This window comes from Vulpes vulpes, chromosome 2, assembly GCF_048418805.1.
Source record: "Vulpes vulpes isolate BD-2025 chromosome 2, VulVul3, whole genome shotgun sequence".
NCBI lineage: Eukaryota > Metazoa > Chordata > Mammalia > Carnivora > Canidae > Vulpes > Vulpes vulpes.
The window spans coordinates 122,082,648-122,108,745 of NC_132781.1; the positions used below are offsets into that span (position 1 = coordinate 122,082,648).

Below are 26,098 nucleotides of genomic sequence, written 5' to 3' on the forward strand. Positions count from 1 at the left end.
CTGAGAACTGCTACAGCCCTAGCCAACATTTATTACTGATCTTCACTCGGTAGTCTTCTTTCAAAATAGGACCCTTTCCATTAAGTTCACAAAGTATTCTGGGAAAAGCCTTACAATCGGGCAGAGAAACTGTGAGGGCACTTAGGAAGAAATGGGGCTTGGTTTTTGTTTTAATCCCAGACAGTTAAAATAAAAAGAAGCACTTATGTTGCAGAAAATGAGCCCACAATGGTCTGCCTTGTGGAGGCCTCCACCTAGATGGTACTCCTGAGAGAAGTGGCCTGTTGGCACAGGATCCCAATCACCCCCACCTACCTTTGCCCGTTCAGGAGTTCACTTTCTCCCTGCCCCGATTTTTTTCTTCATTGCTCTCCATACCAGCTAAAATGTTTCATTTGGTTGTTTATGTATTTGTTGTCTATTACATACAGGAACATTGTTTCTCGAACTATTTTGGTCACTAAAACAATCAAAATATACTAAAAAAAATATATTTTGGGCATGAACCTCCAATATGTATCTGTTATTTTTATTTACTTATTTATAAAGTATACCTACCTTACTAATTGTCATATTACATATATCAGAAGATACATATAAAATACAAATCTTACAAGGATCAGATAAAAATGCAAATAGATTCCTTGATATTTCTTCCCTGTACAGTGTGTGCTCTCAAGCCCTGCCTTAAAGTACACTGTATTTGAATTTAAGGCTTGAGAGTAGAAGCTTCACTCCACCTGTTTTCTCCTGTGTTTCCAGTACCTACAAACAGCACCTGCCCTGTAGTAGGTACACAGTAAATATTTAAGTATTTTTTGTTGGATAACAAGAAGACTAAGGCACAATTCACTCTGCTAGGCTCCAGATAGCTGAGGTTTTACTGCATCTTTGCAGAACAGGAGGAGAAAAAAACCCTAGTTTTTAGGGTCAGAATGCCTTCTAATACAATATGTGCTGAATAAGGGATTTACTGTAATGATTCAAATCATTCGCCAAAGAGGTAATTACAACTTCCTTGATAAGAGCAGGGCTCAAGCAGACAGACAGGTGGTTTCTGGTTTCTCTTATAACAGATGGTGCAAATGGACCAGCTTCTGAGGCTTTTTGAGGAAACTTGCTCATAAACAGCCTTAAATATATTATTTTTCATCTCTTCCAATACATGCTTTCTAAATAAAGTGAAAAAGCTTAGTAGATCGAGAGCAAGAGCACATCTGGTGAACAATGCTGCAAGAAGCAGGGCACTTCCAGTTTACCTGAGCGGGAGATGCAGTGTGTCTGGTGTCTGGCACGCGAGAGGGAGATTCTGTGCCCCACGGAGGCTGGATGTGCTAAGAAGGTTCACTTCCTTCTGGGTGCCCCAAAGGCTTTTTTCCTGGCACTATAAACCATACATTGCCTTCTCCTGTGAGTTGGAAACTCATCTTGTTAAATAAAAAATCTCAGTTGGTTTGGTTTTAAGATTTGTTTTCAAAGAGAGGGCAGATAGTTTAGTGGTTGAGTTAGGGCCATTTTCAAATCCCAGCCTCTCATCATCCACTAACCAGTTGGCCTTAGGCAGCAAAGATGCTTAAACTTTATCATCTTCTGTTTTCTCACCTGAAAAAATGGGAAGAGTAGTATCTGTCCCTGAGGTTGTTTGGAAAAATTAAGATGATGCCTCTGAAAAGATTAACAGAATGACTGATAACATAGTATTTAATATAAATTAGAACTCACCATTTATTACCATCGCCATTCTCAATTTCCTTTTGAAAGCACTTGGCTCACTATAAGCTGTGAAGAAAGAGAAATAAACCAAACACAAAAGATGACACATTACATGATTTCATTCTTCTGAAATGTCCAGAAAAGGCAGATCTCTAGAGAGAGAAAGTGGATTGGTGGTTGCCTATGGCTGGTAATCTGAGCAGAGCATTACTGTAAATGACAGGAGGGCCCTTTTGGGGCTGATAGAAACATAAAACTAGGTTATGGGTGATAATCATATAGCTCTATCAGTGGGGTACGCCTCAAATGGTGAACTTCATAATATGTAAATTATACCTCAGTAAAGTTATTTTTTAATATCTTCTTCTCCCAAGAATAGTAGACACAATGAGTAAATGTTGACAGTATGATGATGATAGTAGTATTGACAAATGATACCAGAATGAAAAGGCAAAAATGATAAATAACCATCAAAGTCTTGCCTGGAATGGACATATAAGCTTTCTTTTTTTTTTTTTTTTCTCTTTAGAATAACTAAATAGGTCTTGGAAAAAATATATGCTATACTTTTTACAAGAGAAACTAAAAAAGATGGCCAAGAACAGAAATTTCCAAAATGTGAGCTTTGTGGCACTGAGGTACCTGAACATTTTATTTTTTTTATTTTTTTTTTGTTTAAATTTTTATTTATTTATGATAGTCACAGAGAGAGAGAGAGAGAGAGGCAGAGACACAGGCAGAGGGAGAAGCAGGCTCCATGCACCGGGAGCCTGACGTGGGATTCGATCCCAGGTCTCCAGGATCGCGCCCTGGGCCAAAGGCAGGCGCCAAACTGCTGCGCCACCCAGGGATCCCTGTACCTGAACATTTTAAATAGTTGCCTGGCTGAACTTTTTTCTCCATTTTAATAATAATGAGGTTTGGGAATCCCTGGATGGCTCAGTGGTTTGGCGTCTGCCTTCAGCCCAGGCGTGGCCCTGGAGTCTCGGGATCAAGTCCCACATCCGGCTCCCTGCATGGAGCCTGCTTCTCCCTCTGCCTGTATCCCTGACTCACTCTCTCTCTCTCTCTCTCTCTCTGTCTCTCATGAATAAATAAAATCTTTTTAAAAATAATAATAATGAGGTTTTATCACTTAGAAGGGAATAAATAGATGTTTCTGTTTTATCATGGGGAATCAATTTAAAGGAAAATATTAAAATATTGTATATTAAAAATACACGTGATACATAGTTTCAGCCAAAGATGGGAGGCTGGGGCACCAGTGACTGGGGTCGGGTAGCACTACCTAGTAGTCAGGAGCAAGAACAATGCCAACAAGTGACCAAAATTGAAAACGGAAACACAGAAGTCCATCAAAGTATAGACCAGTGTGCGTGTCTCCCTCCCCACCAGAAACAATGTTTGAAATGCCCCTTCTGTCGAACTTGTCAGGTGCAGCCATCCTTGGCAAGCAAACAAGTGGCTATATGCAGAGCTGTCATGATGACACTAGAGTGGGAGCTGCTTACATTTTATGATACCAGATAATTCTGAGGAATGTCTGGCTGCCCTGATAACCAAGGTCTTAACGCTTGGCTTCTGGTAGAACCATATTTCTTTTCCTTTCCCTAATTACTTCCATCCTGTGTAGTCCTTTTTTTTTTTTAATACAACCTTTATATATCGTCAATTCCAAAGAATCTTATGAAGCATTTGTAGTGGACAAGAAATGTTAGAGGAGTACCATAACTACAGTGCAAAATAGAGTCAAGACCAGAAGGGAAATACTAGTTATTGAGGATTACAAGGAGAAATGCAGAACTTCCTGTGATACTAGAGAACTTTCATGTAGAAGTTCACGTTGAAAATGGGCTTTGACTGGTGGATGGGCATTGATTAGGGGCAAGGGAAGAGACAGTCCAGGTGGGAAAACAGCACCAGCAAAGAACACAGTGATGGAAAACTGAAAGCACACCCGTGGCACAAATAAATCCATTTGGCTAGAATGCGGGTTGGAAAACAAAAGCCCAGGGGCCACATCCAGCCAGCTACCTATTGGTTTTGTTTTGTTTTGTTCTTGTTTTGTGGCTCATGAGATAAGAATGGTTTTTACATTGTTCAGCTGTTATATTTTAAATGGCTATATAAGTAACTACCCTCAACTTTGCCACTTGGTCCAGGAAGTCTACAGTATTTACTATGTGGCCTTTTAAGAAAAAGCGCACTGACCTGGAAAGCCCTAAGGGCATGAAGGCAAGTAAGGTGGATTAAGACAAGCACTGGGGCTGTATTGTGAAAGACCTTCAAATGACAAAAACCCAACTAGTTTAAGGAAAAAATGGAAGTTATAAACTTATAATTTTGGGAAATCTCAGGGTGGATCTAACCTTGATGACAATTGGACCCAGGAACCCAAATTATTATTTTACTTGGCTCTTCCCTCTTTTTTATTTTTTAAACTTCATTTGCAAATACATGTTTGCCATATAATGGGAAAAAAGATCTCTGGCCACGCTAAGCCAATAGCTTATGCTATCAGAAGAGCATTCGTATGTTAGAACACAAGGAGAAACTGTGATCAGTTGCATGTCCATCCTCGACCTACTCCCTGTAGCCAGAGGAAAGGGGCCCTCAGACTAGCCAGCCTGGATCACATGTGTGCCCCTGTAATGAAATCAGTGGGACACTGGCTCCACTGTATCACTTGGGGTAGAGTGGAAGAAGGGGAGTGGGAAAACTAGTGGCCAGGAATAAATTGTAACTACATCTTTCACTCTACCAGAGTGAAGAATGTATTCTATGTGTGATAAATAGTCAGAAGTTTATGAGAAAGAAATTGCTGTTCATTCAAAATACAACAAATACTCACTGAGCTGTGTGTTCAGGAGGTTCATGTAGTTACAACGGGCAGTAGGATGGATTGAAATGTAAAAACGTAAAGAGACCAGGCTAGAGATTCTTTGAGTAGTTTAGGTGAGATGGCCTTGTTCTTCATGCTCAGAGCGAAGGGGAAACATTAACATGTTCTTAGCAGAGAAATGACAGGATCAAATTAGCATTTTACAATGATCACCAAGAACAGTCCTCTTAATAAGCTAAGTGTCTATGTTGAACATCTTGTTTATTACATTGTAAATTTGCCAAAATTGTCCAGAGTAATTTGTATCTGCCTCATATTTGAAAAAATGTATACATATATATATTTTTTAATTTTAAGAGATTAGAATTAATGGTGTTTTGCTGTGTCTATTCTCACTGCCTTCTCAGTAGGTTTTTGGTTTTGGAGTATAGAACCAGAACAGAAGGGGATCCCTGGGTGGCTCAGTGGTTTGGCACCTGCCTTTGGCCCAGTGCATGATCTTGGGGTCCTAGGATTGAGTCCCACATCGGTCTCCCTGCATGGAGCCTGCTTCTCCCTCTCCCTGTGTCTCTGCCTCTCTCTCTCTCTCTCTCTCTCTCTCTCTCTCTCTCTCTCATAGATAAATAAAATATTTAAAGAAAAAAAAAAGAAACCAGAGCAGAATATAAAATTCATTTTCCTTCAGTTTGTTTTTATTCACAGATGTTAAAACTCTATTTTTCCACTGAAAAGGGTGACTTTGCTGGAAAATCATTTAAAGTTTTTTCCAGTCAAGTCAATAAGCAACTGAGACCCAAATGAACAAGGGGCAAAAATCACTGTGAAGCCTAGAGAGATTGCATTCCTTTATTGTTCAGCTGAGCCAGCCTTTGTAGACACTGAGCATGGTCCAGGGGAAAATGCAGGTTTTGTGCATGATCACACTGAAGGAGCAAGGCCAGGCATAGAAGATAATAAATGGAGTAGAGAAGATGTTTGAGTGGGTTGAAATCAAATCAGAAATAATTTTCCACATGTTTAGACTATTAAATAAACACGAATTACAGGGAAGTCAGCTATTTGCTTGGGAGGAGAAATGGAGAGTCAGAGACTGCTGGCCTTTTCACCAAAGTTTATCTCTGCTTATCTCTCTGCCTCATATGCCTTTCGTGGTATCCGGACCAAGGTTTGTAGGCTTGCAGGACTTTGATTTCAACGTCCTAAATGTTATCCTTAGCAGAAGTGCTTTTTCTATTGCTGAGAGTTCTGAACATAGTGAAATATTTCAGCCTTCTTATTCAAGGGACCTCCTTTCCCAGGAGGTTTAAGCTGAAGTATCCTGGGCCACCACTAATTTAAATACTCCTTTCTTTTCAGCAGTGGACATTGCAATTCTTAGTAAATCCTTCTCCCTCCTTTTCCTCCCCCTTGTCCAAACAGGAAATATCCCCTGCAAGCAGACTGTATAGAAAAGTATGCCAGATGGCCAATGACTTTGAGCCTCTGTTGTTAACATGTTGTCCAGCTTACTCAAATGTGACATTGGAGATGTCCTATTCGACTTCCCATGCTTGGGTGAAGGGAAGACACCATTGATTTACTGTGATAACTTTACCAAAATAAAAATGTCTAGAGGGGCCAACATCATTTCTCAGGAAAGCAGGATGGAAAAATTAGTTCTTGCATATGGAAGGTGCTCAGTAAATATTTGTTGATTGTAGTTGACTGAAAAATGAAGAGGGAGCAGCAGGAACTGTTGGGAGCTGCCAGCTGTGTTATGCAACCCAAACCACAGATTGGTGCAAGAAAGATGGAACGGTCATTTTGCCTCTATTAAACAGTCCTCCTCCAGAGAATGAAAGTAACCATTTTTATGATTATGGAGATCAGTTTTACTAATGACATTTATTTTTTGGTTATAAACATAACATATTAAATATAGGAAAGGTGGAAAATATTTTTAAAGCACACAAAAAAAAATTACTTTGAATCTCATCATCCAGAGAATGCTGTTAATATGTTGACATACTTACTGTGTATAGGTATGTGTTAAAATAGGTTTGCATATGTTGGGTTTTTTTTAAGATTTTATTCATTTATTCATGAGAGAGAGAGAGAGAGAGGCAGGGACACAGGCAGAGGGAGAAGCAGGCTTCTTGCAAGGAGCCTTACGTGGGACTCGATCCTGGGTCTCCAGGATTATGCCCTGGGCTGAAGGCAGGTGCCAAACCGCTGAGCCACCCAGGGATCCCCCATATGTTTTTTTTTTTAAAGAACATGAAATATGAATGTACGGCTTAACAAATTATCATTGAGTAAACACCCACCTAATCACACCCAGGTTAAGAAGTAAAACCTTGCCAGGACCCCAGAAATATCTGTATCCTTGCCTTCTTCTTCGCTCTCATAGTTCTCTCCCCCAACAAAAGGAATCGCTAATTGGATGTTTACAGTAATCACTTCCATGTTTTTATTTATGTTTTTGTCTCTTAAATACAGATCATTGTTATGTCCAGTAGTTATGTTCAATAAATTCAATATAAACGCTGAATTAGCAAATACTGAACCACTGCTTCTAGCAGAAGTACAGGCTTAGGTTCCTATGAGCCTCTGGTTTTACATTTTTGTCAACTGATCTGTATACCTTATTTAATATTATTGTTGACTCATTACCATTGAACTCATGGCTAACAACACAGTAAGTCATGCCTGAACAAATCTTATTAAACACATGTTTTCTCCATAAAGTTCTTCATGGCCTTCTTGTACTTAGAAACTCTAGAAAACCAAAACAAGAAGGCCAGAGCATCCCTCTGTTCCAGCTCAAATGGTATTGTGCACACTGGATGCTTCAGAGTGACTCAGGTGTTGTGTTGCTTTGCATTTGTCCACCATGCATGACCATGAAAGCACCATGAGTATTGATTCTAAGGTTACAAATAGGTTTTAGCAAGTACATGAATTCACAAACACAGAATCTGCAAATAATAAGGATCAACTGTATACACCCCTAAAATACAACATTTTGTTTCATTATGACTGGCTTCCTTTACTCAATGGTTTTAAAAGTCCTTAATTTAATTATTAAAATTAGCCCTTAGTTTATTTATTTTTATCATAGTAGAGTGCACTACTGTATTAATAAACTAAAAGTAGTTCTCCATTCTTCTTTTGCTGAATTCTTGGGTTTCCTTTTTTGCTTTTACAAGTAATTTGCTGTGCACATTCTTATGCATCTCTTCTGAGGCACACATACACACCATGTAGATAGTGTATGTTTGGGAATGGAACCACTGGATCATAGAGGATGATCTCTTCACCTTCGCCAAATGAGGCCAAACTGTCCAAAGTGGGCATAGCCATTTACATCCCTTCTCCAGCAAAGTAGTTAGAGTTCTGACATTCTACATCTTGTAAACACTTGGTGTTTTCAGCATTTTGATGTTAGCTGTTTAGTTGTTCTGCTGTGTGTGCAGAACTACCTCATTATGGTTTTAATCTATATCTCCTATGTTACAGCCAGGTTAAGCGCTTTTTATTTTGCATTTTTTCTTAAGTTTCTGTTCAAGTTGCTTGCCCATCTCCCCCTTGATCAATAGTTCTTTGTATAGTCTGGTTATGAGCCCTTTATTTACTTATAAATAAATAAGGCTGCCTTTTTACTCTCTTTTAATGTTGTCTTTTGATAAATAAAAGTTCTTAATTTTGATGTAGTCTAGTATATCCATATTTTCCCTGTGGTTACTGCTTTATAGGCTCTGTTGGATATGTTCCAACCTCAAGTTCCCAGAGTTAACTCTATTCTAAAACCTTTATTGTTTGCCTTTGGCATTTGGATCTTTAATCTGCCTGGAAATCATTTATTAGGTATGATATGAAGGACAGATCAAGTGCTATTTTTACCACACAGATATCCAATTACCATAGCATTATTTATAGAAGAGTGCTCTCCCCTATTAAAAATAATATAGTCTCATTATAAAAAAATTAAAACAGTATAAATAAAGTCAAAAAGTCGAATCTATGCCTGGGCACCCAGTTCCCTGTTCTCAATCCCCTGAGGTAGTTACAGTTTCTTGCTTGCAGATTTAAGAATAGTGTTTAAACATCCCTAGCATTAGAATGGTGGCCTTGAGTTATACCTCAGGACAGTAGAAGATTGAACCTGGCAGCACTATTGCTTTCCTTCTCTGTTTAAGTTATAGCAAATGCATTTGCTTTTGCAATGTCTTCATTATATAGAGAATGACAATTGTACTGCTCTCAGTTTAAGATAGGAAGTTTGGCGATTTCTCAGCAATTGTTCAAATCTTTGATAGCAAGTATAACCATAGACATTCTTTGTAGTGACCCAAAATGCTTCAGCCCTTCTTTACAAAAGATGAAGTTTTTTTAGTTGAAAGAGTAAATACATAAGAACCAATTCTAATGGACCTGAAATGTGGTATTGAAAAAGACTGTGGGGCTATCTTCAGGTTTAACAGAAGATTATGCTCATTCAGTATTGTGCAGCATGATGCCCAATGGAGACATTTGGCCCTCTTAACCTTGTTGGTCCTTTCCCTTGAGGTTCTTTTCTTTGCACTGAGCAATTGAACTGAAACTATTGTCCAGGCATATTTACTTCCAATCCAGAGTTTTCACTTCGACCTCCTATTTCTGTATTATTCTACATGAAAAGTTTTAAATTATTGACTTGGAGAACCTTAAGGATGATAGATGCCCTATTCTAAGATTTTGAATTTTGTTTAAATCCTGGAATTACTTGCTATTCCCACCACTTAAAATTTGTTCAAAATTTATACTTCAGGGATCCCTGGGTGGCGCAGCGGTTTAGCGCCTGCCTTTGGCCCAGGGCACGATCCTGGAGACCCGGGATCGAATCCCACGTCGGGCTCCCGGTGCATGGAGCCTGCTTCTCCCTTTGCCTATGTCTCTGCCTCTCTCTCTCTCTCTGTGTGACTATCATAAATAAATAAAAATTTTTTAAAAACTTTAAAAAAATTTATACTTCAGAAATTTTTGTGAAAGCCGGAAAATGGGACAACTACACTGTGGATAACTTGAACTATTTTAAAAGCAAATTATTTTAAAAGTGATTGCCTATAAAGATTTTATTTATTTATTCATGAGAGACACGGAGAGAGAGACAGAGACACAGGCAGAGGGAGAAGCAGGCTCCACAGGGAGCCCAATGTGGGACTCAGTCCTGGAACAGGATCATGCCCTGAGCCGAAGGCAGACGCTTAACCACTGAGCCACCCAAGCATCCCATTTTGTCTCATTAAAATAAGAATCAGGGATCCCTCGGTGGCTCAGCGGTTTGGCGCCTGCCTTTGGCCCAGGGCAAGATCCTGGAGCCCCGGGATCAAGTCCCGTGTCGGGCTCCCAGCATGGAGCCTGCTTCTCCCTCTGCCTGTCTCTGCCTCTCTCTCTCTTTCTCTATGTCTATCATGAACAAATAAATAAATAAATCTTTAAACAAATAAAAAATAAATAAAATAAGAATCAGGACTCTGTAATTGTCAGGATAAAAATGCACACTAAAATATATTAGATGAGAGGAAGAATCTGTAAATACTGTGCATATTGGTAAAAGTCAGAAGAATCCAGAATGATGCAACTTGAGGGCATGTGGATTTTTCCTCTTGTAGATAGGTTGTGATGCACATTCTGTAAATTCACAAGGTTGGGACATATATACGATTTCTGTGTCGTCAGAGCTTCAGCAGACACATGTAAAGAATATATGGTCAGTTGTTTAGCAAGTGAAAATAATTTTTTGCATCATTTTGGTCTGATTCACCACTATCGAGTTTATCATTATTCCTTTTGGCCCTCTTTTCTTAGCTGAGGTTTGATTTCCCTTCTTTTTTTTTTTTTTTTTTTTTATTATGCCTTTAAATCAAGACCTAAAGGAATATTTTCCAAGGAAGAACTCAGTGATTGGGATTAGATTAAATAGGATTTTATTGGTTCTCGTGGAATTTTCTCTTCTCTTTTGTTATAGGAGGAAAAGGAGTGGGGAGACAAGCAGTCCCCCTTGGATTTAACAGCACCTTCCTGTTTGGACCTAATTGAGATGGGAAGACTGGTGTTTTCAGGTCAGCCCTGGGCTAGTGATCTCACCGGCCTTCCCCAGGCCTGACATACATGACTGGGAACCTGGGCTGTAGATCACAGTCCAGTTCCTGGCAGAGAGGAGCAAATGCCAGTTTTTTTACTTCTCCATAGTACACACCTGATAGAAGACTGTCTGGACACTCCTGTGTACCTCATCCCTCCTGTTTAGTCCTATCTTTGACAGTCCCAGATAGGCTGACCACCCGCCACTCCCACTGTCTCTTGGATCAGCCACACCATTTGACCAGGGCTCGAACTCTCCAGGTTGACATCGTCTATTTGCTTGTGCCCTTCCCTATACTACTTTCTTGGCAGAATGCCCTTTGGAAAATTAAACATTGCTTCTAGGTAGAAACAGAATGAGAGAAGAGAATTGTATTCATTTTTATGTCACTGGAACTGCTAGGAAAGAGTAGAGCCCAAGGTAATCTTTCCCAACTCAAAAAAAAAAAAAAAGACTTTTTTTTGATGCTTCCTGCTGCTGGGGTGACAGTGAGAGGGAAGGGATAGTCTCCATGCCTTGTTGCTGGGAATGCAGTTCAGCAGAACCTTTCTGCAAAACTATTTGCTAGGTTGTATCAAGACCCTTAAAAAAGACTTCTAGCCTTTGATCCATTAATTTAACTTCAAGAATTTATGCTAAGGAAACAAATACAGTCCAATGATCCTCAATAAAGATGCAAGTTACACCATTATTTATAATACTTAGAGAAGGATAATAATTTGAATATACACAGTAGGAGAAAGGTTGCACAAATCAGGATATATACTATGATAGAATACCCCGTAGCCATTTTAAGAATATGATAGCCAAGGCTATTTGATGATATTCGAAAAATGCTTTAGTAAGTGGGGAAAAAAAAAAAAAAAAGACTGACCTGGGTCTGCCACATAACACGATGAGATTGAGAGCCTGCTGGGGCATCCCTGTCCATAGTAAGGCAGTCGTGCCCTGGCTGGTACACCAGACGTTCCATCATTCAAGTGAGTCACCACAGAAGGGTGTCAAGCTGATGATAATGCCACACACTGTGCTTGAACTATCAGCCACAACCCAACATGCTGCCAGGCCTTTGAGCCTTATCTTCCTAAACCATTCTTTCTTCACTGTCCAGTGAATGTCAACAGGACTGACTGGAACTGTATGACTCCTTTCGAGGACACTGTGGACCAGCAAACTAAAGCTGATCTAAGCCTACCAGTTGAATCCAAACTAGACCAGCCAATGTTCATTCCGTGCTAAAGTTTAAGCTCTTGTTGTCTCTATAGTTGGGCCGTAAGTGGGGGGGAAGTGAGGGGGAGGAGGAGGGGGTGCCCATGTAGAATCCCAGGAGTGAAAAATGTGCGGGGCATTCAGCTCAGGTACTCAGGCTTGACTGTGAGGATGGGTAGAAAGGCCATAAGGGGTCCTCTGCTAAGACTGTAGTCACAAAATTATTTTCTCCTATCCTAACCTCAGTCCCTTGTTATCTTTGGCCTCAGTAGGGAAAGTGAGGATTTGATGGAAGCTTAGAGTCAGTAGCAAAACTGACCTTTTGTTGTTTGTGTGCTTTGTTTTAGGATTTTTAGAGGTAAGATTTTGTTGTACACTGTGGTCGATTTTTAAGTAAGCTATAACCAGACACTTCGGAAGTGAAGGGGAATGAAAAATTATGGTCTTACCCATTGCCATCATCCCTGTGCATCTTATTTCCCCTCTATAAGTTCTCTGACTTGTATCACAACTAAAATAAAATGTATTCCTTGCTTCTTGGGGGAATATTTATATATTATTGTCAATTTCTTTTGCTATAGACATCCATCATTAAGTGAATAAAAAAGTTCCATAGTGTCATTGATCATGAATTTTATTGACATGATTCTGAAGCACAGATGAATAAAAAGCATAATTCCATCAGTAGTTTTAAAAAAATCAAACTACTATGGAGTGTGCATTTCATTGTTACACTAAAATGTAGTAGTCATAAATTTTAAATTGTGGTCATTGTATAGCAAATAAATGTTATTGCTATGAGTAAAACACAAGCAAACAAATATAATTCTATTAGTTGTTAAAAATGATAGTCAGTACTACAGTAATTGACATGGAGATTGAAGAGTAAGTTCTTAAAATGGTTTCAAATACCCTGGAATTCCAGCCGCACCCCCAGATAATTTCAGCCATGTACTAGGGCCAAGAACCACTTAGATATACAAGGATGTGAAAAAACATTCAGAACCCACATTGTGTTCATAGAGTATGTCCTCAACTATGCCTTTAGCGAAAGGCATAATTCTTGTACAAATGAGATAGGAAGCTAGAGGTATTTCCTACTTATAAAAGCCACTAGAAAGAAAAAAAGAAAACAAACAAACAAAAAGTCCTAAGGACTTTTTAATTGTCCCGTGTTGACCACTGACCAGAGGAACAGATGAGTTCAGGCCTCTTGGCCTGGGCTGCTTGCCCTCTTGAACTTGCAAATTGTCCCTGGTCAGAGCTTGGGTTCCTGGGCTGGGTTGCAGTTTGGAAGTCATGGCCAGGCCTTGTTTACTAGTCATTATCAGAGGGGGGTGGGTTGTGGGGAGAGGCCTCAGAAAGCAAGATCTTGCTCCCCAGCTGCAGCTACAGAAGAAAGTGAGGCCTGCACAGTCAAAATGAGGCAGCACTTTCTCCCAGAACTCAAGTCAGAGTCAAGTGTGAGCAGCTATTAAGCTAATAAGAGAGTAACTCCTCCCTCAGCTGACAAACCTTACTGTCTTACGTTATAGTTGTTTTTTCGTCTGTTCTTGTCAAATACATTGGGAATTCTTGAAGTTAGGAACTTTGGCAAATGCTAAATTTATTCCATTTATTGTGTTTGATCATGCTGTGTGTTCAGTTACTTGCCTTTGCTGGATTATTTGAGAAAAAAAGCCATATTCTTCAAATTTAATCTCCTGTATTATATGAATTCCATCTGCTATGTGAATCTACCAGAGAGAAGACTGGAGACAGGATTGGGGAATTTACAGTGTGTTGAGTCTTATTGAATCTGTCTGTTGCTCTGTTCCCATTCTCCTCTGCAAATGTGGTAGGCATCTAAAGGAAACTCATAAATCAGTGGTTAAGAAGGCTTCTTGTGCTATGTCGGATCTATAAAGAAGCTTGGCACAACATAAAGGAACAGAGCAAGTCCTGCTACCCCAGAGGCAGTACAGTTCGGTGGCCAGAGCCCAGGGCATAGAGCCAGGGGACCGGGTCTGAATCTCAGCCCTGTCACTTACAGGCAAGCCTCAAATTGGCCCCGGGTTTCCACATCTGTGAAATAGGAATCGTATTGTGTCTCTTGGCTTGTTGGGTAAGTTAAATGAGAGTTATTACTTTAGTCACTCAGTTATTTCATGAATACTTAACAGACACTATTTTAGGCAGTGGAGACAGATCAGTAAACAAAATGGACAAAAATCCTGGCCCTTGTAGAATTCATATCCTAGAAATGCACTGTACATAATGGCATTAAGAAGGGGTTTCATTCACTTAGTCTGTGGATTTCTGGTGAACTCATGTAATGGGTTTTTACTGTATATTTCCATGAGAATGCATGTTACAACCATAGGTAATTAGGACCATTATGAGGTTTCACGTCTGAATTGAGAATGGCCCATTAAGTAAGACATTTATGCATTCTTGCTAAATCCCACTATGTTTAGAAAGTCTGTTTCACTGGAATTGGATTGCTGTCATTTTCACCTCTATAAAGTGCTTGGATTAAACATTCCAGCAGTCAGCTGAGGCTCAGGACTACAGGTGATATTGTGGCTGGGTGATTTCCACGTTGGTTTCTCAGTCATTGGTCTTTGCACTATCCGTGATTTAATGTGGTTTTATGGAGTTGCTAAGATGTTTGTTTGTATAATTTGTAGCAATAAGTCAAAGGGCTGGTATGACCAGTTAAGAATCACAAGCGGTGTTTTAGTGAGTAATTTGAACCTTTCCTCTCAAACTTTTGATCAACTACCCATCAAACAACAAAATGACAGATTTAAGGTTTCAGTTCCTCATTTTTTCATTGCCTTCCCTCTGGGGCTTTTTCTTAGAGCATCAAAATGCCCAAAATCCATGAAAAGAGAGAAGGCAGGCCTAGAAAGCAAATCTCAGAGGAACTGCAGTGCTGCTGGTAATTGCATGCCCTCTCCTGAGAGGTATATGTCCAGACCCATCCTCCATCCACTATCCTATTTCTGATGCAGTGCTTCTCTGAGTCTCCAATGGCACACAGCCCATTTAGTTAAAAATGTAAACAGGAAATTGTTTTCTGGCTGAATGGCCCGTGTGGCCCAGAAAAAAAATGGTCATTTTTGCTGAGACACAACTTTAAAAACACTCACACAGCAGTGGAAGCTGAAGGCCTCATAGAAGCCAGCCCTGTCCCAGATGTCTGGTGCTAGGATATGAGTGAGAATGCACGTATGTGGGCCCAGGGCATCTTTCACCAGTGGGCAAGGACACAGAGGACACCATCGAAGAAGCTCCCATGACCTAGAAAGCAGCTGTTCTGCAGGGCAAAGAGACTCCTCAATGCTCCAAGGAATTGCAGAACAGGTGCTACTTGGAAGACACCGAGGTCTGGTCTGGAGAAATATGATTTGGCATTGACGACACAGCCTGGATTTTGGTGCTCCTCGTCTGCTCCAGCTCCCCATCATTTGGCCTCCCATGAACCTCGTGCTCCCATTGTGGTTTCCCTGTGTGCTGACAAGTTTTCTGATTGTTCTGTCTTGCAGCCCCCCGAATCCAAGCCCAACTTCACCCCTCTCGCCATCTTGGCCCATGTTCTCGGCGCCATCCAGCCCTATGCCCACCTCATCCACGTCCAGCGACTCATCCCCCATCAGGTCTGTTGCAGGGTTTGTTTGGTTTTCTGTTGCTGCTGTTGCTCTCTCATTGGCTTGGTCCTCTCTTCATGCAGTGTTCAGCCTCCTCGTCAACTTTGTTCCCCGCCATCCAAACCTGCACTTGCTTTTTGACAGGCCAGAAGAAGCAGTTCATGAAGACTCCAGGTAAAATCGCGGATGATGACTGATCATTCCTGTTTATCCAAAGCCGGTCAGGGACAGTGGGGGTGACTAGCCTCTGTCCTCCTGTGATTCCAGCCTAAGAGACCAAAGCCAGGAGGGACCATGTGCATGAACCAGTATGGCATTCTCCACGTCTTTCTGAACCCTTCCTCCAATTTGTGAATGAATCTGTGATGCCTGAAGTTTGGGGAAAGAGTGCCTCCTGGACGGGCTTCTGTTTGGATCATTCTCTGAATCATAGAGCTTTCTCTGTGCTTTGGTATAAGATAATACCAGAGGGAATGGTGCTGAGACACGCACTGGCCTTTTCTTCCCTCATTTATATCAGATGGCATCAGGCAACGTTTATTTGTGGGATTGGACTATTGGCCATGAGCCAATAGTTGCTAAGACCAGAGACATGAGAGAGAGAGAGAGAGAGATGAATGTAACAGAACAAAGGATGGAGATGTGAGGTGATTTCTCTTTAAATCCTCATCACTGCCCCCCTTGCCCTCTGTGTGCTCTGATCTCCAAGCGTCATGGACCCTTAGCACTTTGGGGAATAGATATCACCTCTTTCTGAGAGTTGATCTAATTCCTCTCCTCTGGTTTGAGGATATATAGACTTAGTTCTTTGCACTTCTTTAGAGAAAAGAAGCTATTTAAATCCAAGAAAAGAATTAATTAATGAAGATCTTCTGCAGAATCTCTTTTTTTTTTTAATTTTTTTATTGGAGTTCAATTTGCCAACATATAGCATAACACCCAATGCTCATCCTGCCAAGTGCCCCCCTCAGTGCCCATCACTGCAGAATCTCTTATGTAGATCCTAAGCCTATGTCTCTTCTCAAATTTAGTCTCTGCTTGCAGACAACCAAAATGTACTAGAAAGTATCATGAGCATTTGGAGCCTTGACAGTGTTTCCTTGTCCATCTTTTTCTCAGAGCTGGTTTTTTTTTTTTTTTTTTCTGATCAGTGGGTCCCGGAGAGAGGTTTAAATAAATTATAACACTGAATCTCACTTTTAAACAAAGAAAACCCATGTGATGTATATATACAGATGCATATATTACTTTATTCTCTTCCAGGTACTTTCTAGTCTATCACTTCGTCCTATCCTCATGTGAGAATGAGTGGAGAAATGGCCTGAACCCTCTTACAAAGAAAGAAAACTAAGGCACAGATTGTTGACTGCACAGTCACACCACTGGATGAGAGCCCACCCAGAAATCAGGACCTTTTGTCCTCAAGTTAGCACTCTTTCCTCCAAACATATGGGTGCCCCCAAACCTAAGGTTCCATGCCATTCCCAGCCCCAGAGCCTAGCATGCTCTTCCTGGTTTCCTATCTAGCTTTGGACTGGAGGGTAGGAAAGGTAGCTTTTCCATATCCTCCTTTATCCTCACCTGGAAATAAGGTTAAAATTCAGATCATATTTTTCTGACACTCAAGTTATTGCCTCATTTCTTAGACATATTTTGGGCACATTGGGAGACCTTAACTTTCTAGGACACAAGTTATAGCATGGATCTAACCAGAGTGGTTCGATCACTCATTGCTGCATGAAGACCTGAACCAGAGCAATATGTCTCACTACTCATAAGACAGACTTGGTCATTAGCAGAATGTGTTTCCTTCATTTTGAACAAAGGGAAGTAAAATCTTCAAAACACTGGTCCCTTGAACGGAATGGGCTGGGGGACTCAGGATGATGGAATCATTCAGGTAAAAACAACATATTCTTTGCTTTGAGGGTATTCACTTTTTTATGTCTCTGAATTTGGAGGCCTGTTGCCTGTCCAATATCCAGTTCTGTACTCCCTTCCATCACCCAAGATACTTTCAGGTATTTTTTTCTTTATGTACTCTTTTCCATCTCCCAAAGCATTTCATGATTGGCAGTGGACGGTGGTAATAGGATCTGCTACCCCAGTAGGTTTGGGGTTATGGTTATTCAGTACGCCCACTCTGGCCATCATTAAAATAGCACCTTTTTGGATGATGCTGTGCCACAACACTTTAGGAATCTGCCATTTTAAAATAGGAAAGGCAGACTAGGGCTTGGAATCAGCTGTCACAGAAGTAATTCAGTGTGCTGAGGTGAGCACAGATAGAGACCCTACTGGGAGCTAGCCAACAGAGAGAGTTAAAATTCCCTAATTGCCGTTGCAGTACGCAGCCAAGAGGTGAGAGCGTACCTGTTGTTCAGGTCCAATGGGACCTTTCTCCCAAATCCATTTCCAGAGGATGAAACTTCAGATTTCTTTCCCCTGGCAAAGCTTTTTAGAGTAAATACTTGATTAGACCTAATAAATGGTCCTGTGAACTTCTACGTAGTATCTCCTCTAGAAATGACTCCCTCTCCCCTCTTCCAGGCATTTTTAGTGCTTGTTAGTTCAAGCTCAGGAAGGAAGACGCCTGTGATAGCATAGCAGAGGAAGGGTTGTAGAGCCATATTCCCTTCACACTTCCCCTTCCTAGAGAAGCTCCCAGCCCCTAAACCATAACTTTTATTTACACAGTGGCCCCACCTCCATATGGTGTCATCTGATGGAGAGTGGATCCTCATTTTGCAAGGTCTGCAAGGACATTTGAGGGAAGCTCCTCTGAGTGCTTTCCTGGCCTTCTGCCATGCTCAGAGGCGAAAATTAAAAATGAACCAGCAGAAGGCTCCAAACTTGTTCATGTCCTTGAAGGCCAGCTGAGGTCTGAAGGGCACTGTTTCAGGAGCAGCTGAAGGCACCTCAGGCTCTCTGTGTCCAGTGTTGAGATACACGGCAGAGAATGGGGAGCAAGAAAGCCAAGGATGCTTGGTGGGGATTTTTTATTTTTTAGTCAGAGCCAAAGCCTACAAACACAACCCCTGTGCCAACAAGATCTATTTTGGTAGGAACCCTACCTAAAGCAAACTGCTGGGGCTTTTGAGAGCAAATATGGCATACGACACTGGATGTATTGGGCTGACAAACTTTTAAAAAGATAAGACTTTCCCCTGGATAGAGATGCCAGATTTAGCAAATGTTTAGCAAATAAAATGAAAATACAGACTATTCAGTTACATTTGAATTGTAGATAAATGGCAAATGATTTTTCTTACTATAAGTGCATCCCATAATTTTTGGATATACTTCTACTACAAAAAGCATTTCTCATTGATCTGAAATTCTAATTTAACTAGGTGCCTTATATATATATATATATATATATTTTTTTTTTTTTTTTGGTGCCTTATATTTTATTTGGCAACCCTAGTCCTGGGAACAAGAATAGGAGGAATTCTCAGGGGAAAAGGCCCTCTTGTAGAGGTCAGTCACCTGCTAATCTGAGGGAAAAAAAAAAGCAAGGCCTTTTTCTGATGTTTTTTTTTTTCTTTTTAATGGGTTATTTTATTGTCACTTTATTCAATTCCAAAATCCTAACAATAGTGAAAAATGTATTCCTCTTGAATAATAAATTTTGGTGCCCAAGACAATTCCCTCTGCTTTATTCCTGCCAGATACCCCACTTGGCTTGCCTGGTTTGCCCATTTTGTCCCATTCCCTTTATTTAAGGAAGTTAATAAGTAACCTCTATGAAAATCCAGCTGGAAGAGCCTTGCCTCAGATGATCTTTCCCTCACCTTTGATTTTTCTTTTCCCTGGTCTGTGCTCTCCACCCACTGCTGTGCCCTGACCTCACAGGACAGTAACCCTGGCTAATGTCAGATGGATTGTTTTTCCACCTTTCAGACTCTACTTACCTGGAAGTGTGGGGTTTGGGCCATTTTATCACTTTTTACTACCAGGCAACTCTTCCTCTCAGCTCCCACTCCCTCAAAAACAAAACCAAACTTTTTTGCCCTCCATGGAAAGTTGCACAGTGGATGTTTGGCCCTTGCTGACAACATGCAGACTTGGTTTAGTGAGATCATGGAATATGCCCCTGGTGCAGAACTTTATTTTGACTTTAATGACAGTTATCCCAGAAGAGCTATTTTCCACTTGAAGCTGATGAATTCTAATGGCTCTTCTTTCCTTCATTCCAAGCAGATCCACTTCATTTTTTCCCACTTTTCTCCCACCTGGTCATCATCTATGGGCCATTAGAAGACCAGAGAAAAGAACAGTAAACTATGCTCAGCACCAAATTCTGGATAATCATTTATTGTGATCATTGTGCACAACAGAACTTTTAACTTCTAAACTATCTTTCCTTCAGTTTTCATGGAGCCAAGACTATAAATTCTAGATGCCTGGTTGTAGTATAAGTGTCCATCCATCCATCCATGGCTCCTCTTTCCCAAAAGGAAGCTGAATTTGGTGACTCATAGAAATAAACAGTTTCCATAATGACCCAAGACCCTTGCCTCTTCTGATTTTGTCTGGGCTTTTTTTTAAAACAGCCCTTCCTCAGCTAAATCTCATTTGGCCACTAGAAATCAGTGTGCCACAGGGTGTTTAGCAACACTGGCTCCTGGAGGCTTTCTGGTAGTCAGATGAAACTAAAGTAAATAATATATCCCTGGAATAATTGTTTTAACCCAGACGACCTATTTGCTCTTTTGTTACTCTGTCCTGGAGCCCCTACATGTGCTTCCTCAGAGGGCTTAAAGGTAGAAGAGATTACTTTTAGCAAATAAAGAGCCAGCTTTTGATCATTAAATGTCATTTGTCTTAAGACCCTTGAAGTCCGCAGATTGTTTGGAACCATTTGGATATCAAAGCAAAAATTGATTGAAGCTAATTACCAGTTCTTACAGTTTAATCTTTAGAATGTGGCTTAGCAATTAGCAGTCTGTGGCCCTTAGGTCAAGTCCAGCCTACCACCTGTTTCTTTTAAGTAACGTTTTGATGGAACATAGCCACACAAATTCATTTACGTGTTGTCTCTGGCTGGTTTTATGCCACAAGGCAGAGCTGAGTAATTGTAACAGAGACCATAGAGCCCACAAAGCCTAGAATATTCACTGTTAGGCCATTTCCAGCAAGAGTTTACCAGACCCTGCTCTAGAATGGTGGCTCTTAGCCCTGGCTGCACACTAGAGTCACTTTGAAAGCTTTTCTTTTCTTCCTTTTTTTAAAAAATATTTTATTTATTTATTCATGAGGGACAGAGACGTAGACAGAGGAAGAAGCAGGCTCCCCACAGGGAGCCTGATGTGGGGCTTAATCCCAGGACCCCAGGGATCACCACCTGAGCCGAAGGCAGATGTTCAACCACTGAGCCACCCAGGGATCCCACTTTGAGAGCTTTTCAAAAACAATTTTGATGTACATATATGTCATGTTCCCTCTCGCTTCTTCCTCCCCACACTCCCCACACATGTTCACGTAAGTACTCACACACAGAATTTGTCTATCCCCTGCCCTACCCTGGGGGTCCGGGAGTTCCAGCTCTGGAATCCTGCTCCACCAGCACAATGAAAAATAAGTAACATCTGGGAGAGCGAATGTCAGCCCATGGCCTAGAGCCGAAACATGGCTTTGTTAGAATTTCTCCTTTTTGACTCACTGAGCATTGCCAGTTTTCAGCAAGGTCTGTTAGGAGTGTTCTCCAGAGCAACTAGGAAGCTCTTTCCTGCCCCCACCTCCCTTTTCCCAAACTATTCCTGCTCCAAAAATGGGTCCCAGCCGGCATTCCCACTGTTCAGGTGTCGTAACTCCTAAGCAAAGTTTCACATGGCACAAGGTGACCCCACAAGAAGTCTGGTTTCTCCGGGCTTATGGCTTTTCTCTGAATAATTCTCATTTTTCTCTAGTGACCTTTGCAAGTTTTCCACCTCATGTTTTGCCATCTGGCTGCCTTATCAGGCTGTTGCCGCAAGAGACAACTAAGTGGCTTGCAGGGAAGGGGAAGAAGAGAGATTAAATATCTGGGGCTTTCAGAAGGTTTAAAAATACTGCTAAATAAACTCCTGTTTTCACACAGCACACCGTTCCGGAAGGCAAAAGCCTTATATGCCTGCAAAGCTGAACATGACTCAGAACTCTCGTTCACAGCAGGCACGGTCTTCGACAATGGTGAGTTCTTACCCCTTGCAGAGATATGGGAGGGTTGGGGAAGGAAATAAACTGTAGCTTTCAAGGTTCCTACCTTGATACTACTATTATATGTATATATAATAGTAGTATCACTTGAATGGGTAAAACTGAGAAGAAGTATGTGTGTGTACGTGTGTGCATGCTTATGTGGTGGGGTGTTTCCCCCAAAATAAGAGAGTAGCAGCAGGACTTCTGGAGTCACTGTCAAGAGTGGACAGTGGACAGTGTACTGAAGTCTTTGACAGGCACAGCCTCATGAGGTGTATGGGACATTAAGAGTATTGTGTACCTGGACAGGACTCAGCCCAGCACTTGGCAGTGGCATTGAGAGTCTGGGGGCAGGACAGAGGGAAGGAAACAACAGAGCAGAGAACAGGGATTCTGCAAGTGGTCAGCTCTGTGGGAGACAGAGGCCCAGGTTCTGTGTCTCTTTACCTCTTGGGTTCAGGGTCATTCACTCTTCATAGCAGGTAAGGCTTATTCCCAGGATAGCAGGGCCCTAGACCACTTTGGGTCAGTGAGCCTCCCTGCAGCTCTGCTTGTCCTTCACGTAACTGTTGGGAGTGTAGAGTAGACTCTACACTCTGGTTTCTATGTTGAGTAAGTAGTTGTGACTGTACTGCCTTGTCACTTTTAATATTACCAGTTTTATACTTGGAAAATGGTACTTGCCTCTTTTAAATCTTTTCTGTATTTAACCTCCTTCCCAGCTCAGTGCTCCCTTCCTAATTGCAGCAATAATATCTTAAAAAAGCAATTCAGTAATTAAACGACTGAAATCTTAAAAAAAAAAAAAAAAATCCCATCTCCCTGCAGACTCCCAGCTGTCCTGCTCAAGTATCCTGGCTTGAAAATGGATTTGTGGCACCTGCACTGTAGAAGTGGAAGCTAGTACTTACTTGATATACCTTTATCTTGTTCTTTTGTTTGTTTTCCTCCCTAAAAAGAGAGAGAGAGAGAGAGAGAGAGAAAGGTAGTATTTTTTTAAGTGACTATTGATGTCATCATTTGTCACAACTTACCATTTACCCAAGAGAAAAAGCAGGATTCTGGGGAAAAAACAGAGTCTCTCTGATAGCTGAGGTTTTGGTCAGATGAAGATCTCCTTTGGGGTTAATCTTTCTGGATCCTTGGGTGAAAGGCTCTGTTTGTTTTGCCCAAAGGAGAAACCCAAAGCACAGCTGCCTGATTTCAGGAAGTGGACATTTGCTAGGGCTGCCTTCTTACCTCAGGTGGGGTGGTGGCAAAGTTCCTGAGCTGGGCTGAGTACATGTTGCCCAAGTGCTCCCCTTCAGGGCTGAGTGCCCCACTTTGGCCTAAGTCATACCTCCTACCACCTGCCTGAGAGCCAGAAATACAGGGCAGCCAAGTCCCCCACCTAGCGCTAGAGCACCTGAGCTCCAGATTCAGGCCACCAAAGCACAAGTCCTGGCTCAACTGCTTGCTTCTTTGTGAACTCCAGCAGTGACAACCTCTCCGTGCCTTAGTTCTGTCCTCTGTCAGATAAAAATAAGAGGGTTGTGAGGGAGAATTGCAGTGGTGCACATCATGTATTTAGGATAGTACTCAACACATAGGAAGCGTTGAGTTTTATTATTATCATGATGATGATTGCCATCATTATGAACATCTTAGAGCCTGATGTTCTCAGAGTTCACAGTGACCCTTTTACATTTTTCCCTGATATAACGCAGGCCTGGCTCTTGGCTGGGCAGTAGGTACTGCCTCTCTGAGTCCTGGCTGTCTTTAGCGGCCTCTCAGCCAGAGCAGAGATGGACTCCTGAGGACAGCCTTGAGTGCGTCCCCATGCGAAGGGACAGCCCCTGCGTGCCCAGCCCCTGCATTAAATATTGAAGAGGGAAGTAATAATTAGGCATGGGGAGACAGAATGGGGAACAGATCTCAGGGCACCTGGGGGATTCCTGGGTCACACTTGGATCTTCTGAGCCAGCAGGGGCAGGGGTGAGCCCATAACTGTATGTGGCCTACTGGGCACAAGTCCTCTTTATGGTTCTCTAAGCCCCAAAAGCACTGTCCTTAACTTTTGCTCCATTAACTTTCATGTGGGTGCTTTACATATCCAAGTGCACAAACAGCCAGCCTAGCTGCCTCTCCCATCAGCAACTGGAACATTCAGGCCCTGGTGGACCTGAGGTGAAGTGGGTCCACTGAAGGCTGTCCAGAGCCATGTCATTGACAAGTGTGCTCTGCCCGAAGAGGCCCATGTGGTGAGCAGCAAACCTGCATGGGCTGCATGCCAGGCTTCTGTGCCCTACTGTGTCAGCAGGAGCAGGGCTTCTGCCTGTAGATGAGCAGGATTTGAGACATTCCCACCTTTACAGGTAAATCCAGAATTCAAAGTCTGTCCTTTAAACCCCAGTTCCCTGCTTCTGTGGGCAAATTGTCATGTTCCTATCAGCTATTCACTGTGACTGCACAAAGAATTCCTGATCTTAGGGGCAAACTTGGTCTACACTCTCAAAAGGTATGTGTATGTATCTGTATCTTGTTTGCAACTCCTCTTTTTGAGTGCAGCCTTCTTCCATTTTTTTTTTCCAAACAACTTTATTGAGATACCCACATACCATACAGTTTACCCACTTAAACTGTACAATTCCATGGTTCTTTGTATATTCAGAGTTTTGCAACCATCGCTACTAATTCCAAAATATCTTCATCACTCCCAAAAGAAACTCTATATGCTTTCGCAGCCGTGTTCCATTTACCCCCAGTCCTGCTCTATTAAACCTGGGGAACCACTAATCTACTTGCTGTCATCATCAATTTGTCTGCTCTGGATATTTCATATAAATGGAATTATACAGCATACGATCCTTGTGACTGGCTGCTTCCACCTTATTAGCACGGTATCTTCAAGGTTCATCCCTGCTGGACTATGCATCTGGACTGCTTTCCTTTTTATTTCTGAGTACTCTTCCATTGTGTGGATATACCATATTTTATTTATCCATTCATCAGTTGATGGCATTTTGATTATTTCCACTTTTTAGCTGTTAAGAGTAATGGTGGCCATAAACCTGCGTGTACAGATTTTTGTGAGCACCTGTGTTTTCTGTTTTCTTGGTGATACACCTGGGTGAGGGTGGGGAGACTACTCGCTCACATGGTAATTCAGTTACAGTGAACTGTTCTCCAAAGAGGTTGCTCTCTAGAGACAGAGAGCACACCATCCCACCTTATATTTTTAAGTGTCCTTTTTGAAGTAGCTTCAGTAGCCAACCACAAAGATAAGAAAAGCAATCTAGGTGATTGTTATCTGCCAAATCCTTTCCTTCCCTGAGGGGTGCTTTGCCTCATAGGTATGGGGACTGCTCGCACCACACAACTTGGTCATCATCATAAATCCTATAATGATAAAGGAGAGCAGGAAAGAGGTTTGACTTAGTAAGTCAGAGGACTTACCCAAGCCTTCCTGTGGTCTCTGGGAGTCATGGTAGAGGTCATTGACATTATTAGTCTGTCTTTAACTAGGAATGCCCTTTCAGATTCCCTGAAGAGCAAAAGGCAAGATGAAACCCCAAAGAAAACACCCCATGGTGTTAACTGAAGTGCAGTCAAAGAAGGATCTGACAAAATTTGAATCCACTTTTTTTTTTTTTTTTTAAGATTTATTTATTTTAGAGAGCGCACAACCCGAGGGAAAGTGTAGAGGCAGAGAAGGAGAATCCCAGGCAGCCTCCCCGCTGAGCAAGGAGCCTGACAATGCTGGGCTTGATCCCACAACCCGGAGAGCACGACCTGAGCCAAAACCAAGAGTCGGACGTTGAACCGACTGAGCCACCCAGGCGCCACATAAATCTACTTTGTGTGGTGATAGAAAAATGATACATATACCCCATGTCCTCCCTCCTTTCACCTCCATCAGAGAAATCAGGCATTAGGGGAGAAAAAGCCATTAGCACGTTAGACAGCTAGTTTCTTGCTGGAGACATCAGGTAAGAGCTATTTATGTTGGATGCTCTGTAGCTGTCAGATTAAATCATCAGACCAATAGGAAGAAAGTTTCTTAAGGATAGGCTTAAAGTTTGTGTGTGTGTGTGTGTGTGTGTGTGTGTGTGTGTGTGTGTTGTCTTTTTCAGGATCAAGAAGAGTGAATAAGGAAGAGAAAGGAGGAGAGGAACCTTGAGGGGAAACTCTGTTATTTCATAATGATTAATCTCCAGGTATTTGGATTCCAGGGGCCTGTGCTGCGAATCTGGAGTAGCTGCTCAGTCAGCTTTTGGACTTCGTGCAGTGGGGGATGGGTGTGCAATACTCGGAAATAACTCCACTGTCAGCCCATGCCAGTCTACTAGGAAATAGCCTATTTCCCCCAAGAGCACCTCAGATAGTAGCTGGAAAGAGAAATAACTCATGTTCTCAAGAACATTAGTCATTTTA

At 41.6% G+C, this 26,098-nt stretch overlaps 1 protein-coding gene across 8 annotated transcripts in view; it reads left to right on the plus strand.

Annotated features, from left to right (window-relative positions):
* ARHGAP26 (Rho GTPase activating protein 26) overlaps positions 1–26,098 on the plus strand; it is a 416,966-nt gene that overhangs the window by 380,192 nt on the left and 10,676 nt on the right. For 3 of the 8 annotated variants that reach the window (XM_072749878.1, XM_072749873.1, XM_072749877.1), the window contains 2 exons: positions 15,401–15,511; positions 21,585–21,676. In XM_072749878.1, the coding sequence (XP_072605979.1) occupies positions 15,401–15,511; positions 21,585–21,676 (203 nt within the window). Of the gene's footprint in view, positions 1–10,544; positions 10,639–15,400; positions 15,677–21,584; positions 21,677–26,098 lie in introns of those variants that run through there. The other 5 variants (XM_072749872.1, XM_072749876.1, XR_012000004.1 and 2 more) reach the window with 4 other exon arrangements.